General features: G+C 42.8%; 1 protein-coding gene across 1 annotated transcript in view; it reads right to left on the reverse strand.

Moving 5' to 3' along the window:
• WDR55 (WD repeat domain 55) overlaps positions 1-14,478 on the reverse strand; it is a 464,497-nt gene that overhangs the window by 25,831 nt on the left and 424,188 nt on the right. Inside the window, exon 8 of the mRNA XM_044069028.1 lies at positions 11,646-11,815. Coding sequence (XP_043924963.1) covers positions 11,646-11,815 — 170 coding nt within the window. The remainder of the gene's footprint in view (positions 1-11,645; positions 11,816-14,478) is intronic.

Genomic DNA, 14,478 nt, shown 5'->3' on the forward strand with positions numbered 1-14,478 from the left:
CAGAAACATCAAAATCCTTTGCTGCACTCCAAAATAAAAATCTCTTCCATTTATCTGCGTACACTTTCCTTGTACTAGGCCTTCTAGCTTCCAAAATAACATTCAAAACTTGCTGTGGAAGTGGAGGCCCACTATGGTTCAAAACAGAATATGCCAAGCTGTTAGGTGCAGAGAGTGAAGCTTGACATTGAGCAAATGACTGTCCTCCTGAGACAACAGGTGTGGAATCGAAGGTAAAGGCCATGGAGGCTTCCGTACCAGGCTTCTCAGTAATGGGTACCAATGCTGTCGAGGCCAATCTGGAGCTATCAAAATCATCCTTGGCTTGTCTTGTCTGGCCTTTAGTAGTACCTTTGGTAGGAGAGGCAGAGGCGGAAAGGCATACACATGAAGATTGCTCCAATTGAAAGAAAGAGCATCCACTTTCCAAGCTGTGGGATGAAACCTTTTTGTGCAAAACTTTGGCAGCTGGTGGTTTAGTGGAGAAGCGAACAGATCTATGTCTGGAGTTCCCCATGACACTGTCAATTTCTGAAATACATGAGGATCCAATTTCCACTCGTGGGGATCCATAATTTGTCTGCTCAACACATCTGCTAAGGAGTTCTGTGCTCCGGCAGAAACCTTGCCTGAAGATTTAGCTGTAAACTGAGAGCAGTCTCCCACAAAATCATTGCTTGCCTGCATAGAGGATAAGAATGTGTTCCGCCTTGCTTGTTGATGTACCACATGACAGTTGTGTTGTCTGTTAGAATCAACACCTGCCCTGGAAGAAGTAAATCCTTGAAAGCTATTAATGCAAACTGGACTGCTAACATCTCTTTCAAGTTGATATGTAGATGTTGTAGTCTGGCAGGCCACTTGTCTTGTATCCACTTTCCATTCAGATGAGCTCCCCAAGCTTTGTCTGAGGCATCTGTCGTTAGAATCTGACTCGCCTCTGGCGGGTCACAGAGAGTCCCTTGTTTAGGTGACATTCCTGAGCCCACCACAACAATTCCTTTTGAATGCAAGGTATTATTTGAATGACAGTGTCCAAATCCTGGCAGTGCTGTGTCCATACATTTTGAGATACCATTGTAGCTTCCTCATATGCAGTTTGGCATTGGGAAGCACCAGAATACAAGATGCCATGAACCCCAAGGCTTGAAGGACTGTCCTTGCAGTCAGCCTGGACTGATGAGACAACTGATGAAAGTAAAGGGAAAGATTCTTTTGTTTGTCCGGGGTCAAAAGGCCATCTGGGATGCTGTATTCAGTCTCACACCCAGAAAGCACATGTCCTGAGAGGGTACTAGACTGGACTTTATTTCGTTCACAGAATACCCCAGGCATCTTAGCACTGCTATCACATAATCCAAATGATGAAGAAGCTTGTCCCTTCCTTGAGCCAGAATCAGGCAATCGTCCAAATAAGGATAGATCTGTATTCCTTTTAACCTGAGGAAAGCTATCACTGGAGCCAGAACTTTCGTGAACACTCTGGGCGCAGTAGATAAGCCAAAGGGCAATGCAGAGAACTGATAATGAGAAGTCCCAGCTCGAAAACGCAGATACTTTCTGCAACTCAGTCTGATAGGAACATGAAGATAAGCCTCCTTGAGATCCAAAGTTACCATCCAATGATCTTTGCCCAGCAGAGGTAAAAGCTGCTGTAACGTCAACATTTTGAACTTGGGAATGTCCAGATAAGTGTTGAGGATAGATAAGTCCAAAATTGGTCTCCACGTGTTCCCTTTCTTTGGTACTAGGAACAGGCGAGAATAAAATCCTAGGCCCACTTCTGGCATAGGGACCGGCTGTATGGCCCCTATTTGGAGTAACAGAGAAATTTGCTTGTGAGCCTCTATTCTTTGTTGAGGAGGAACGTCTGGCATGCCTCTGAAAGGAGGCAAGGTATGGAAATAAAACCTGTAACCGTGGTGTATGATATCCAATACCCATCTGTCTTGGGTAATTAAACTCCAATTTTCTTTGAAAAGTGCCAACCTTCCTCCCAAAGGTGCTGCCAGATGAGAAGGCTCTGGCAGCTGAAAAGGTAGGTCATTGGGTCTGTTTACGAAAGGACTGACCCCTGCCCTCACCCGAAGACTGTGCAGGAGAACTCCCTGTTCTAGGCCTGAAAGAGCCCTGAGCTCTGCCCCTACCACGTCTAGATCTACCCCTAGACTGGGAATCATAAGAAGGATACGTCCACCCCTTAGTAGGCCAATTTCTACTAAACTTTGGAGGCTGAACCTGCAAAAAATCTTTAACAGTCTGCATAGACTTAGCCTTGTCTTCCATTTTCTTTAAAACTGCCTCAACAGGAGAACCAAACAACACATCAGATTGTAAAGGAGCATCTAAAATCCTTGTTTTAACATGGTCAGATAAATTCTGATCCCTCAGCCAGGCGTGCCTGCGAAGAACTGACCCAGTGGCAGCCACCCTAGACGAGGCCTGTACAGCATCAAAACCACATTGCAAAGAATGCTTACCCACCTGTTCAGAAACATGTACTAAATCTTGTAACTCTTTACAATCAATACCTTCCGCCAGAGCATCAACCTTAGACTTCAATTGTGAAAGGAGATAGTTTTGGTATTTCAACATGTGAAACTGACAATTCAAAGCCCTCATAGCTAGAGTGGAAGAAGTATAAACTTTCTTTCCCCATCTATCCAAGGCCCTGGCCTCTTTATCTGTAGGAACCGGATTCTTGACAACAGAAGCCTTAACACCTTTAGGCCCCTGACTAACAGTTTCTGGATCTGCCCTAGGACTCTTAAAAGATACTTATGAGCTTCAGGCACCCTGTAATACCTATCCGGTTTAACAGGAGCAGGAGGCAAAGAATCAGGATTAAGAGAAGCCTCTGTAAAACATCTTCCACCACATCCAAAACAGGAGGTATAGCCAAAGGCCTATGCTGGGGTAAAACAAAAATTCCCTAAATCTTTTCCTGGAATCAGAGAAGTCCTGACCTTCCCACTTAAAATGCTCCCTCATGAAATGAAGAGTTTCTGAAAGAAAAATCCTCAGGAGGAGAAGCAGAAGGAGTAGAATCATCCACATCAGAATCAGAATAAGGGGAATACTCCTGCAAGTCTTCAGCCGAAGACTCTGAAACATCCGAAGCCTGCTCAAAACTCCCTAGCTCAGGCTCCACCCTAGGTCTCTTATCAGGAGGGCAAAGAACCCTAATCAAAGTAATCAAATCTTCTGCCATTTTAAGCATATGCTTCTTGGGCACAGTTCCTGAAGAACTAGGGGTGACACCAACTGAAGCTAAACCTGGCCTGCCTCTGGGAGAAGCCTTGGAAACAGAAGGAGAGGGCCTAACCACCCTAGGAAGGGAGGGGAGTATAGTAACCTGAGAAGCCCCATCAGCCTGACCTGCCTCCTGAGAGGCCACATCCTGCAATAACAAAGTCTCTCCCTGGGATCCCAAGGAAACCTCCGGCGGAACCACCGGCTCCACCGACACCTCTAAAGAACCGGCGTCCGGTACGGACGGTTCTTCTAGCCTAGGCTTAACTGCTTTGTCCTTGCGCTTCTTCGAAGAAGCGGGCGTCGGAGCATCCAACGGCATTTTATAATTGCACCGCTTCCCGAAGACTAACCTGGCACAATCTAACCTTCTCTTTAAAGTGCGCTTATTGAATCTAGCACAAGAGCGACACCCAACAACGTCGTGCTCAGGCCCTAAACAAGGAATACACAAAGTATGATAGTCTCTATGCGGTATCTGTTTCCCACAGGAAATACAATTATTCACTTTTTCTGACATCCGGTAAACCACTGAGGCAAGAAAAAACTAAAATATTCCCCAACGGGGTACTTAGCCAACTTTGACTCGGTCTGAAACTCCGAAATCGAAAAATTTCAGAACGCCAACCGGCACTTGCAATGCTGCTTCTGCATCGGACCATGCAGCAAAAAAAGACTGAGGATATGACGTCGGTCATGCGCATTTGTACCCTGACGTCCTGATGTCAGTCAAATGCGCCTTGACCGACGTCAGCCTTATACTTTGATATTCGGGCCGACCGAGGACAGTGGACTACCCAAGTGTAAGGACTGCAGCAATGTGAGATGAAGAACATCAATGCATATATATCTACTACAGCAGACAATGTGTAGTTACAAACTATGAAACAGCATTAACTAATGAGGCTAAAGACTAACTAATTAGTTTAACCTATTAAAGAAAGTAAAATAAATCAAGTCATAGCACAGTAATACAGCCCATGCAATCATATCATAAAAGGATGTCCATTATGGCAATCGATATTACCAGCAGCACAAATAGCCCATTGAATAATTCTTAAATAGCACTTGGGTAAAGTGAGTGTAAGGCTCAGGGCCTGATCCCAAGATTAAAATAGGCTAAAGCAAAATTATGCAGCGCTATGGTAAGGGTGTTCTTTTATGCTGCGAGAAGCTCACAAAGACTGCAATAGTCAAAATATTATAGCCAAAAAAGTGGGATAAGGCTGGTTTACACCTCCACAGTAGTAAAAAGAAAGTAAAAGTAGTGTGATTAGCTTGTCCAGGCTACAGGATCAATAAATTAATTGAGTAGCAATCCTGAATGCCGGTTAGGGAAGCCACAGGGGAGAAATTAAACCCTTTGACAAAATTAGCGTAACCCAGCTATCCCAATGCCACAGCATAAGCAGGCTATCCAGAAACTAAAAAGAGAAATAAAATCACCGCCAACAAAGGGGTAATAGGGTAAAGTGTTAGCCAGCAAGTTGAGAGCTGTCGAACCTTAACGGCTAGCAGAGGAAACACAGTAGGGGGGCTGAGGGCTAGCGTAAGAGTAACAATGGTCATTACGCCCCATGTGTAGCTTCACGGTGTTTAAACTATGTCTCCGGTACTACAGAGAGGGAGGAGAATACCCATAGTGTGGGGATTTTGCACTATAAGAGTGAAAAAAGAAAGAAATAGGCCGATTGCATCTGCCTGTAGCCCTCAGTATAGAAAATAATTAAAAATCATTAAAATTATTAAAAGTCGTTCCACTAATATAGCGATAGCAGAAGATACCCACAGCGTGGAAGAAACGCCATGCGGAGATCACGCCAAACCCAAAGTAGCAGTAGCACCAAGGAATAACACAGTTCTAAACCAAACACGCCAAACCTAAAGTAGCAGTAGCACCAAGTATATCACAGCTCTAAAACCATGAGCCTGACTGGCTAGCTTTAGAAGCAGAGAATAAAAATACTGGTAATATCTACCAGATAGCTAGCAAAAAAACACTTAATTAAGCACCTCAAATGTCTTTAAACATGGTGACAGAGACATCAAAATCCTGAGAAAACGCTCATAAATAAGCGTTAATTTAAGCATACATAGAGCGACAATGTTGTTTGTCAATAATGCTACGCAGTTTAGAAAAAAAGTACAACATTGCAGCACAGCACAATTTACGAGCAGATTCTAGTACAGTAGACACAGATGAAGTGCATTTATGGCCCACACACTGCCCGGAGAGCAAGGGGCTGTTGGTACATAAATATACATTTGATTTAAGCATGCAAGTAATAATAGATGTAAGGACTTCAAAGTGATACAGATGTACTTGGTAAGTCAATGTTCAGATGTACAGATGTACTTGGTAAGTCAATGCTGTGTCCCACAAAGTCATGGCTGGTCTGCAAAGGGGGTAAGAATGAGTGACCCCTTGCTTGTTTATATACCACATGACCGTGGTGTTGTCTGTCTATCAGTAGTTGTCCCGGAAGAAGCAGGTCCTTGAAGGCTGTCAGGGCATTCTGAACAGCTAGCATCTCTTTTTGATTGATATGTAGATGCATTTGGTTTGCGGACCATGTGCCTTGAATACACCTTCCTGCCATGTGGGCCACCCAGGCATAATCTGATGCATCCGTTGTTAATGTCTGCCTGGCTGGGGGTAAAGTGAATGGCTGCCCCTTGTTCTGGTGACAAGCCTTCGCCCACCATCGAAACTCCTGTTGCAGGCAGGGAATGAGGGTAATTATTGTTTCCAGGCTGTGGCAATGTTGAGTCCAAACACTTTTTAGGTACCACTGAAGTTTCCTCATATGCAGTCTCGCATATGGAATTTGTAGAATGCAGGATGCCATGAAGCCCAAAGCCTGCAGAATTTTTCTTGCAGATAACTGGGCCATTGTTGCCAACAGGTTGAAATAGGTAGTCAGTTGTCTTTGTTTGTCTGGCGTGAGATAAGCCATCTGGGCAGTTGTATTTAAGCTTGCACCCAGGAATATTATCTCTTGAGAAGGTACTAGTTTTGATTTCTTTTCGTTGACTGTGTACCCTAGGCCTGTTAGAAATCTCTTTACAAATGCCAGATGCTGTAGTAGAATGTCCTTGTTCTCTGCTTGAATGAGGCAGTCATCCAAGTAAGGATATATTCGTATTCCTCTTTATCTGCAGAATGCAATTACTGGTGCCAGGTACTTTGTGAAGACCCTGGGCGCAGTAAATAAGCCAAAGGGCAGTGCAGAGAATTGGTAGTGCATTGAGCCAGCTTTGAATCTGAGGTATCTTCTGCATGTTTGTCTGATTGGGACATGCAGGTATGCCTCTTTTAGGTCTAAAGTCACAAGCCAAGCCTTCTTGCCCAGCATGGGCAGAAGTTGCTGTAGAGTCAACATTTTGAATTTTGGTATATCCAGAAATGTGTTTAGAATAGATAGGTCCAGTATTGGTCTCCAGGTCTTGTCCTTTCTTGGTATCAAGACCAGTCTTGAATAAAATCCTTGTCCCTGCTCTTGCTCTGGCACTTGTTGAATGGCCCTCATGTCCATGAGGGATGAGACTTGCTTTTGTGCCTCTGCCCATTGATTTTTTGGCAGGTCTGGCCAACCATTTGTCCTTGGTAGGGTATGGAAGTGAAACTTGTAGCCTTGTGACACTATGTCTAGGACCCATTTGTCCTGGGTTATTATGTGCCAATTTTGAGGAAAAAAAGTGCTATTTTCCCCCCTAAAGGTGCTGCCAGAAGATAAGTGCTTGGTGCAGGCAGGGGGAAGTCATTGGGACTGTTTCCTGTATGGCTGTGATTTGTCTTCTCCACTTTTGGAGGTAGAAGCACCCCATTGTTTAGACCTGTACGAACATTGGGGCTGGGATCTGCCTCTTGGGTGTCTGTATCTGCCTCTTTGTGGTCTGTCTGACACTGGAAAGGATCAATTCTTTGTAGGCCAGTGTCTGCTAAATCTAGGAGGCTGTACCTGTAAGAAATCATTAACCGTTTGCATAGATTTAGCTTTGTCCTCCATTTTCTTTAACACCTCTTCTGCTTTAACACCAAACAAGGTATGCTGTAATGGTGCATCTAATAATTTTGCTTTGACATGATCAGGCAGATTTTGTTCCTTTACCCAAGCATGCCTCCTGATGACAGATCCCATAACAACGGTCATGCAAGAGGCCTCCAAAGAATCAAAACCACATTGCAAAGTATGCTTTCCAACTTGTTCAGCTGCATCCAATAAATCCTGCATTTCTTTGTTTTCTGCACATTCAGAATTTATCAACATTTTCTGTTTAAGCAGTGACATAATATATTGCTGATATTTGAGCATATGAAACTGACAATTTAAAGCCCTTATAGCCAAGGTAGCAGAAGTGTAAATCTTTTTTCCCCATCTGTTCAATACCCCAGAATCCCTGTCTGAGGGGGTAGGGTTTTTGCAACAGAAGCCTTGACCCCTTTGGGACCCTGAGAGATAGTTTCTGGGTCAGAAGCAGGGTTTTTGAAAAGGAATTTATGAGAGTCAGGTACCCTGTAGTACCTGTCTGGCTTAACAGGAGCTGGAGGTAAAAGTCAGGGGTCAGACTGGACTCTGAAAATACATCATCTACAATGTCTAACACAGGTGGAATAGCGAGGGGCCTGTGTTGAGGTAGTAAAAGGAAGTCTCTGAGCCTTTTCTTAGATTCTGAAAAATCTTGGCTCTCCCAGTGAAAATGCTCCCTCATGGTATGCATGGTTTCCCCAAAAGAGTAATCATCAGGAGGAGAGGCTGAAGGGATAGATTCTTCAGCATCAGAATCCTCATAGGGAGGAAGAGAGTATTCCTGATCAGAAGAGGAATCAGATGAAATGGAGACCTGATTTGAAGATTCATATTCTGTCTCTTGCCTAGGCCTTTTATCAGGAGGGGGATGGGAACCCCTGATCAAAGTAATTAAGTCTTCGGCCATTTTGAGCATCTGTTTTCTGGGCCTGGAGGCCTGTCCATGAGGCTGTTGTACTTGTTTCTTTGTCTTTAAAGGTGCTTTAGTCTTTGCATTTGAAGCTGAAGTCGTTTTAATGTATAATTGACTAGGTCTGAAAACACCCTCAGAAGCAGATGCCTGCTCAGCGGCTCCAGATCCATCTGAGGGAATAGTCTCCGAAGGTCCAATACCTTGAGCCTCCAGCAGCCCAGTCGACTCCACGTGGGAGTCAGTAGCGGCCTGCGGGTCTAAAGTAGCGGGAGTCAGGGGCTACGAAGGTGCCTCACTGAGAACCGGCGACTGGCTTAGAAGAAGCCTCGTCGGTTTTGGACCTTATGCCTGTCCTTTTCTTTTTCCTTGCGTTTCTTATGAATTCCGGTAGTCGGATGGCTATCCAACGACATCGTATAATTAAATCTTTTACCAAAGTAATGCAATGCAAAGTCGTACCGACGCTTAATAGTACGTTGGTTAAATCTAGCACAAAACAGACAACTAGCAACGTCGTGGTCAGGGCCTAGGCAAGGAATACAGTAAGAATGAAAGTCCTTATGAGGTATTTGCTTCCCACAAGAAATACAATTATTAACTTTTTCTGACATTGGTCTGGAGCAAGAAAAAAAGTTTCCCCAACGAGGTACTTAGCTTTTAATGAAGACTTCGGATCTGAAATTCGAACATGAAAATCTCAGTAGTCGGCCGACCGGCACTTTCGAACTGCTTATGCTCCAGGCACTGTGCTGCACGAAAGACTGAAGAAAATGGCATCAGCTGCATCTTTTATACCCCTGGCACACTGACGTCAGGGTGGAGGCGACAGCAACTGACGCCACACTTAGACTTTGGAATTCAGGCCGACTAAGGGTAGCCTGCCAGCAGGATAACCCAAGTGTAATGACTGCAACAGTGAACCACGAAGAACATCATGGGACTAACATGACGGCAATGACATCTATTGGTATGTAACTATGCTGGCAAGTAGAGCAGTAGCTGCAAATAAGCAGTTTCCATGTCAATAATTCCAACAAAAGGCAGAGAAAACAAGAAGAGTCTAAGGCACAATGAACAGCACGGAGAGCTTTGGGAACAACAAGTTCTTACTTCTAGTGACATTCCAAAGACAGAAGCAGGGTGACCTAATGACAGATGACATCTGGTCCTTTACTGCCGCCTAATCATTGAGAGAAAAACATGATTACACATTTCAGACATAACTTTCAGCCTATTTCTGCCACAAAGCACACACCATCAGTACAACCATGAAAGATAAGACAAGCCTCACCTTCTTGTAAGACACCCAACAGGCAGAACAAGCATTGTAATGGATCCAAATTCAAACCATGAACCATGCAGCACTCCGCATCAGTAAGGAAGAAACGCAATGCACTACTATCATGTAAAGAGCGCAGTAACAAAAATTTGATAGGATATGAACCACTGTCAGATAACACAAAAAGATCAAACAGAACCAAGACAAACTAAAACCACACATCTCTAGCCATCAGAAGATCTTTCACTACATTCCTTCTCATGTGGTAGATATAAGGTGTGGTCCAAGATTAGGAGCATTTCAGGCCAAACAAAACTAATGGAAAAGTTTTTAATTCTTCAGAGAGGTTTTGCTGCACTTCCTGTGGGGTGGTTTATATTGCAGGATGTGGTTGCACTCCTGTGAAATGCTATATAGGTCAAATCAAAAGTATGGTCGGCGTCGGGATTTTAGAGCATTTAGGTCATATTAGGAATAGGAAATTGTGCAGTCCTGTTGCGGTGGTGGTGCTGCGGTAGCGCTGTCGCCTGGCAGTAAGATGTTGTTCCGTTTGATTCTCAGCTATAGCGTCTTCTGTCTGGAGACATGCGTGAATGGGCGTACCTTCGTTGAAGGTTGTGCGTCAGAGCTGGCAACTCGGCACCTAGAAATCTACTGCCAATCATTAGCGGACTGGAGTTCCGCTGTGGTGACCCCTAACTGGGAAAAGGCGAAAGACACAACAACAGTCCTGTTGCGGAACATTTTGTCAGGATTCATGGGGGATCTGATGCTAGCTTTTTCTTCAGTATTCTGGCAAGATCTTTTCTTACCAGAGGTGGGATTTTTATGGCCAGTGTTTTAAGGATGGAAAGTAGATTTATTTTGAATTATGGTACTTTAAAACCTAGGGGTATGAATTTAGAAGTTAATTTGAATGTTTAATGTGTTATTTGTTATGGCAAAAAAAAAAATAATAATAAAAATAAATAAATAATTTTGTATTAGGTGTTAGAATTCTTGTTGGTAGCTTATGGGTGGGAAAATGTTTCCTGGCTTGTTTGTTAACCAGTGTTAATTGATTAATTGGGGCGGTAGCACGTGATTGGAACAGTTTTGTAATAAAATGGAGCAGGTTGGTGGCTTGTATTCCTTGAAGGCTATTTGCCGAGGTACCAGAAGCACCAGTAAACTGATTTTGCTCACAGTTGTTGCCTCCATTGTTTATTTTTTCGTGACTACATTAACATGGGCAGCTTGAGTACAAAGGCACATGTCAAATCCATAGATATGGGTCCACTAAGGCCACTGACCGAAACAGGATTCAAGCTGCATTTTACCAACTTTCTCAATAACCTTATTCAAAAAAAGGAGGCTTTGAGACCGTAGTATTTATCAAGAGAACTGTTATCCAATGAGTTTCTTGAAGCCCTGGATAACCAAGAGCTTTAACAAAAGTGGAAGAATCCTACTTCTTACTAAAGATTTCAAAATCTATAATTTGTCCCAATATATACATGCAGGCAGTGATCGAATCATCAGGTTAACAGGTGGTAAGACACATTGTTATTATCGCAGCTGTGCATTTATCAAAATGAGAAATTCCAACCATTGTCCAAGACCGGGAAGAGCTACTCTCAATCGCAATGAATTTACAGTTTGCCTGGGTACTGAATGAGCTAGCTGTACACATGGGAGTGACAGACTGTTAACAACAAGACCATCTTACAACAGGAAAGTGAGAGAACTCTGTCCTGCACATCTCCTAGAGTACACCAGGGCAAACCACAGTCAAAGGACATCCTGGGTATGCAAAGCACATCCACCAGGAGAGGGAGACCATGGACGCTTCTAGTCACATGGAATGATCATTGCATGCATTACATGTGCTGGATCAGCTTCAAAAAGAATCTGTGGGAAAAACAGGTACACAAGAAAATTATCCTAGAGAGACAATTACATAATGCACTGTCAAATGGCCATAAAACTGTCTGAAAACATGAAGCAAATTCTATTTACTTGAGTTTTTTTTTGCCCGTTTTTTTTTCTCCCTCCCGACCAAGCCCATTCCTCAGTCTCTATAAACTAAGCAAATAAAATAACACAGTGCACTGATGCTTTGAAACAAAAAGGAGATTTGCAGCAAAAATACATAAAAATAAAAAAGTCAGTACATCGAAAGCTCTTTCACCTGATAACGCCGTCCAGAGAAGCTGTGCACAGTATATTTTCTGTGATGGGCACCACAGAGTCAACAGACTCTGCTTTTAGTGCAAAACGGTCACTGGCAGCACCAAACCCATTCCAATTGAAGATGTAGAGTGTCCCATTACTGGAGCCACAGACCACCTTCTTGCATTTCTAAATAAAAGATAAACAGACATAAGCAGGTGACAAAAATAACTAATACTGTAAGAGTAGCACACAGGTTTTTCTCTCATTTTTAGGACAGCATGGCAAGACAAAATGCTGCCCTGCTCTAAAAATACATATTTCTACAGTCTAATGATTTTATTTTGCTTCTGGACTGGATAATTTCCTGACAAACTCCCATACTTTTTCACCACAGGTTAAACTGCCTCTTACAGACAAGTTCCTGTAATGCAGCTCGGACAGTATTACAGCCTACTCTATTTCTCACTGCCCTCTCCACAAAAAAAAGTTTTCCCATGACAACAATTCTACCCTTTCCTCCAGTATTACCTGAACATGACAAAAACACTAGTATTATCTAAATATGACAGAAACACTAGTATTACCTAAACATGACAGAAACAAAGGTAAGTTAGCACAGCAAAAATTTTGAAGAGTACACTGCATGGAAACTGTACGCAAAACAATGTTCTCAACTTTGAAAATCAAAGTTTCAGGTTACCCTGTTGCCAATGTACAATAAGCAGTATTATGACACTAACAGCAGAGGATATTTTCCATAACAATATACAAAGAGTCTGCATAGTACCCCAATTGCCTACAGATTATGCCCAAGTGTAACCTAGTGCCTATGCTACAGTGCTGAACACAAAGCCTACAGCATAACTGTGGTACATAATGCACTGTCAAATGGCCATAAAACTGTCTGAAAACATGAAGCAAATTCTATTTACTTGAGTTTTTTTTTTTTTTGCCTGTTTTTTTTTTCTCCCTCCCAACCAAGTCCATTCCTCATTTCTGTCTCATTGGCCCTCCCACAGACTGGCCGTTGAGAGTAAAGATGAAGTGATCAACCATCCTTTAGTGGTTTAGATTTTAATTTATTACTACTAGGACAGGATTAGGAATCAGTATTTTAGAGGGTTAGCTCAGGTTGGATGGTTTGGAGACAAATCCAGAGATGCGAGATTGCTTTGGTTTGGACATGTGCACAAGAGGGATGCTGGATATATTGGGAAAAGGATGCTAAGGATGGAGCTGCCAGGTAAGAGGAAAAGAGGAAGGCCTAAAACAACGTTTATAGATATGGTGAGAGAGGACTTGCAGGTGGTTGGTGTGGCAGAGCAAGATGCAGAGGACAGGAAGAAATGGAAACAGGGGTCTAACAGGGATAGTCGAAAAAAGAAGATATTACTACTTGCCTTAACCACAGTCCTACCTCCCAGCCTAGATGTCTATGCAGAGAAGTGTGTGTGCCACTTTAAGTCAACTACAGCAGGCCTAGAGACCTCTAGTATCCACAGCAGGCCAGAGCCCAAGCCAGAAACTACCCTTAATCACCCCCTCAGGGCAGCTGAACAAGCAAGTGCCATTTGCTCCCACCTCTTCCAGTCAACTCCTTAGGGACTCCTGCTATTTGAATCCCTTTGCTTCAATCAGTTGGGCAAATTACATTTGCGATACCTTAAAATTAAACAAAACAAACAAAAAACTGTACAAATCCTAAAAGAAAAGAGTAAGTCATCCACTCCATTTTTCAGTAATGTTCATTCTACTCCTTAGACATGCTGTGCATGCAAAAGTTGTGCCCAGGACACAAGTTCACATTTTATATACTGTACCATAGCCTTTTAAGAGCAGTAGGTCTTAACATGTAAAGTCCAATTTCCAGGGTGTCATGACAACACAGTCAACAAAAAAAAGGCATTTTTTTTTTATTTTTAACATAGTAGAGTGTCGATTATCGAAACTAACTGAAACCTAGGGTAGTTTGGATAATCAAACATATAATTGAACCGGATAAAAAAAAAAAAACTTCTAAAATCTGTTTTTTTTTTCCTGCACACAGGGATACAGTTTTCAACCATTCAGCAATTCCAGTGGACAATAAAGAATATTTTTCACACACGAGCTGGCTACATGCTCAAAATACATGCTCAAGCGAATACGCATAATGTTTACATATTCAGACTCTGATTTTTCCTACCCGAAAACTTTGAAAGGCTGGTTCGGATAACTGACATTTCGGATAATCGACTCTGTACTGTACTTTTTATTGCCACTGTATACTTATGCTGCAGGAATGATCACTGAAAACTAATTTCCATGTTGACACATTGCCAAGGCTAACAAACAGCCTGGCAGTGAAACTAACGTACATCAAACTGCAGCACAGGAATGGACTGTTTTGAGTGTTGACATAATTAGTCAGAGCATGTAACATGGGAAAACAAAACACCTCATCACTACTGAGCTGCAATTTACCTCTGTAGGGGCTGGTATATCTGTAGGCACAAAGGCTGTGACCTTGCCTGAGACACCATGACAAATAGTCGATAATAGTCAGTAATAATAATTATAACAACACTTGGAAATAAAACAAATCTTTGCTTCTGGTAACTGTAGCCAAGGAAGTTTAGCTCCTGTTCTCTTCCACATTTTGGATGCTGTCTTTTGTGTCTGTTAAACTCATAAGTGATATTCTTAGGAAAGTACACCAAGCAGCACCAGTGGCTCAACAGGAAGCAAATTCAGTTCTGGTAAAGAACTAAAGGTTGTGGGTTCTATTCCTGTTGCAAGTGCTTGAATGAATGTTCCAATGCTGACTCTACAGTGTACCATAAGAGGGGTTGCTAATCTAGTGAGCGTAT

The sequence above is a fragment of the Protopterus annectens genome, chromosome 4.part0, assembly GCF_019279795.1.
Source record: "Protopterus annectens isolate FY-2018-M chromosome 4.part0, PAN1.0, whole genome shotgun sequence".
Classification (NCBI taxonomy): domain Eukaryota; kingdom Metazoa; phylum Chordata; order Ceratodontiformes; family Protopteridae; genus Protopterus; species Protopterus annectens.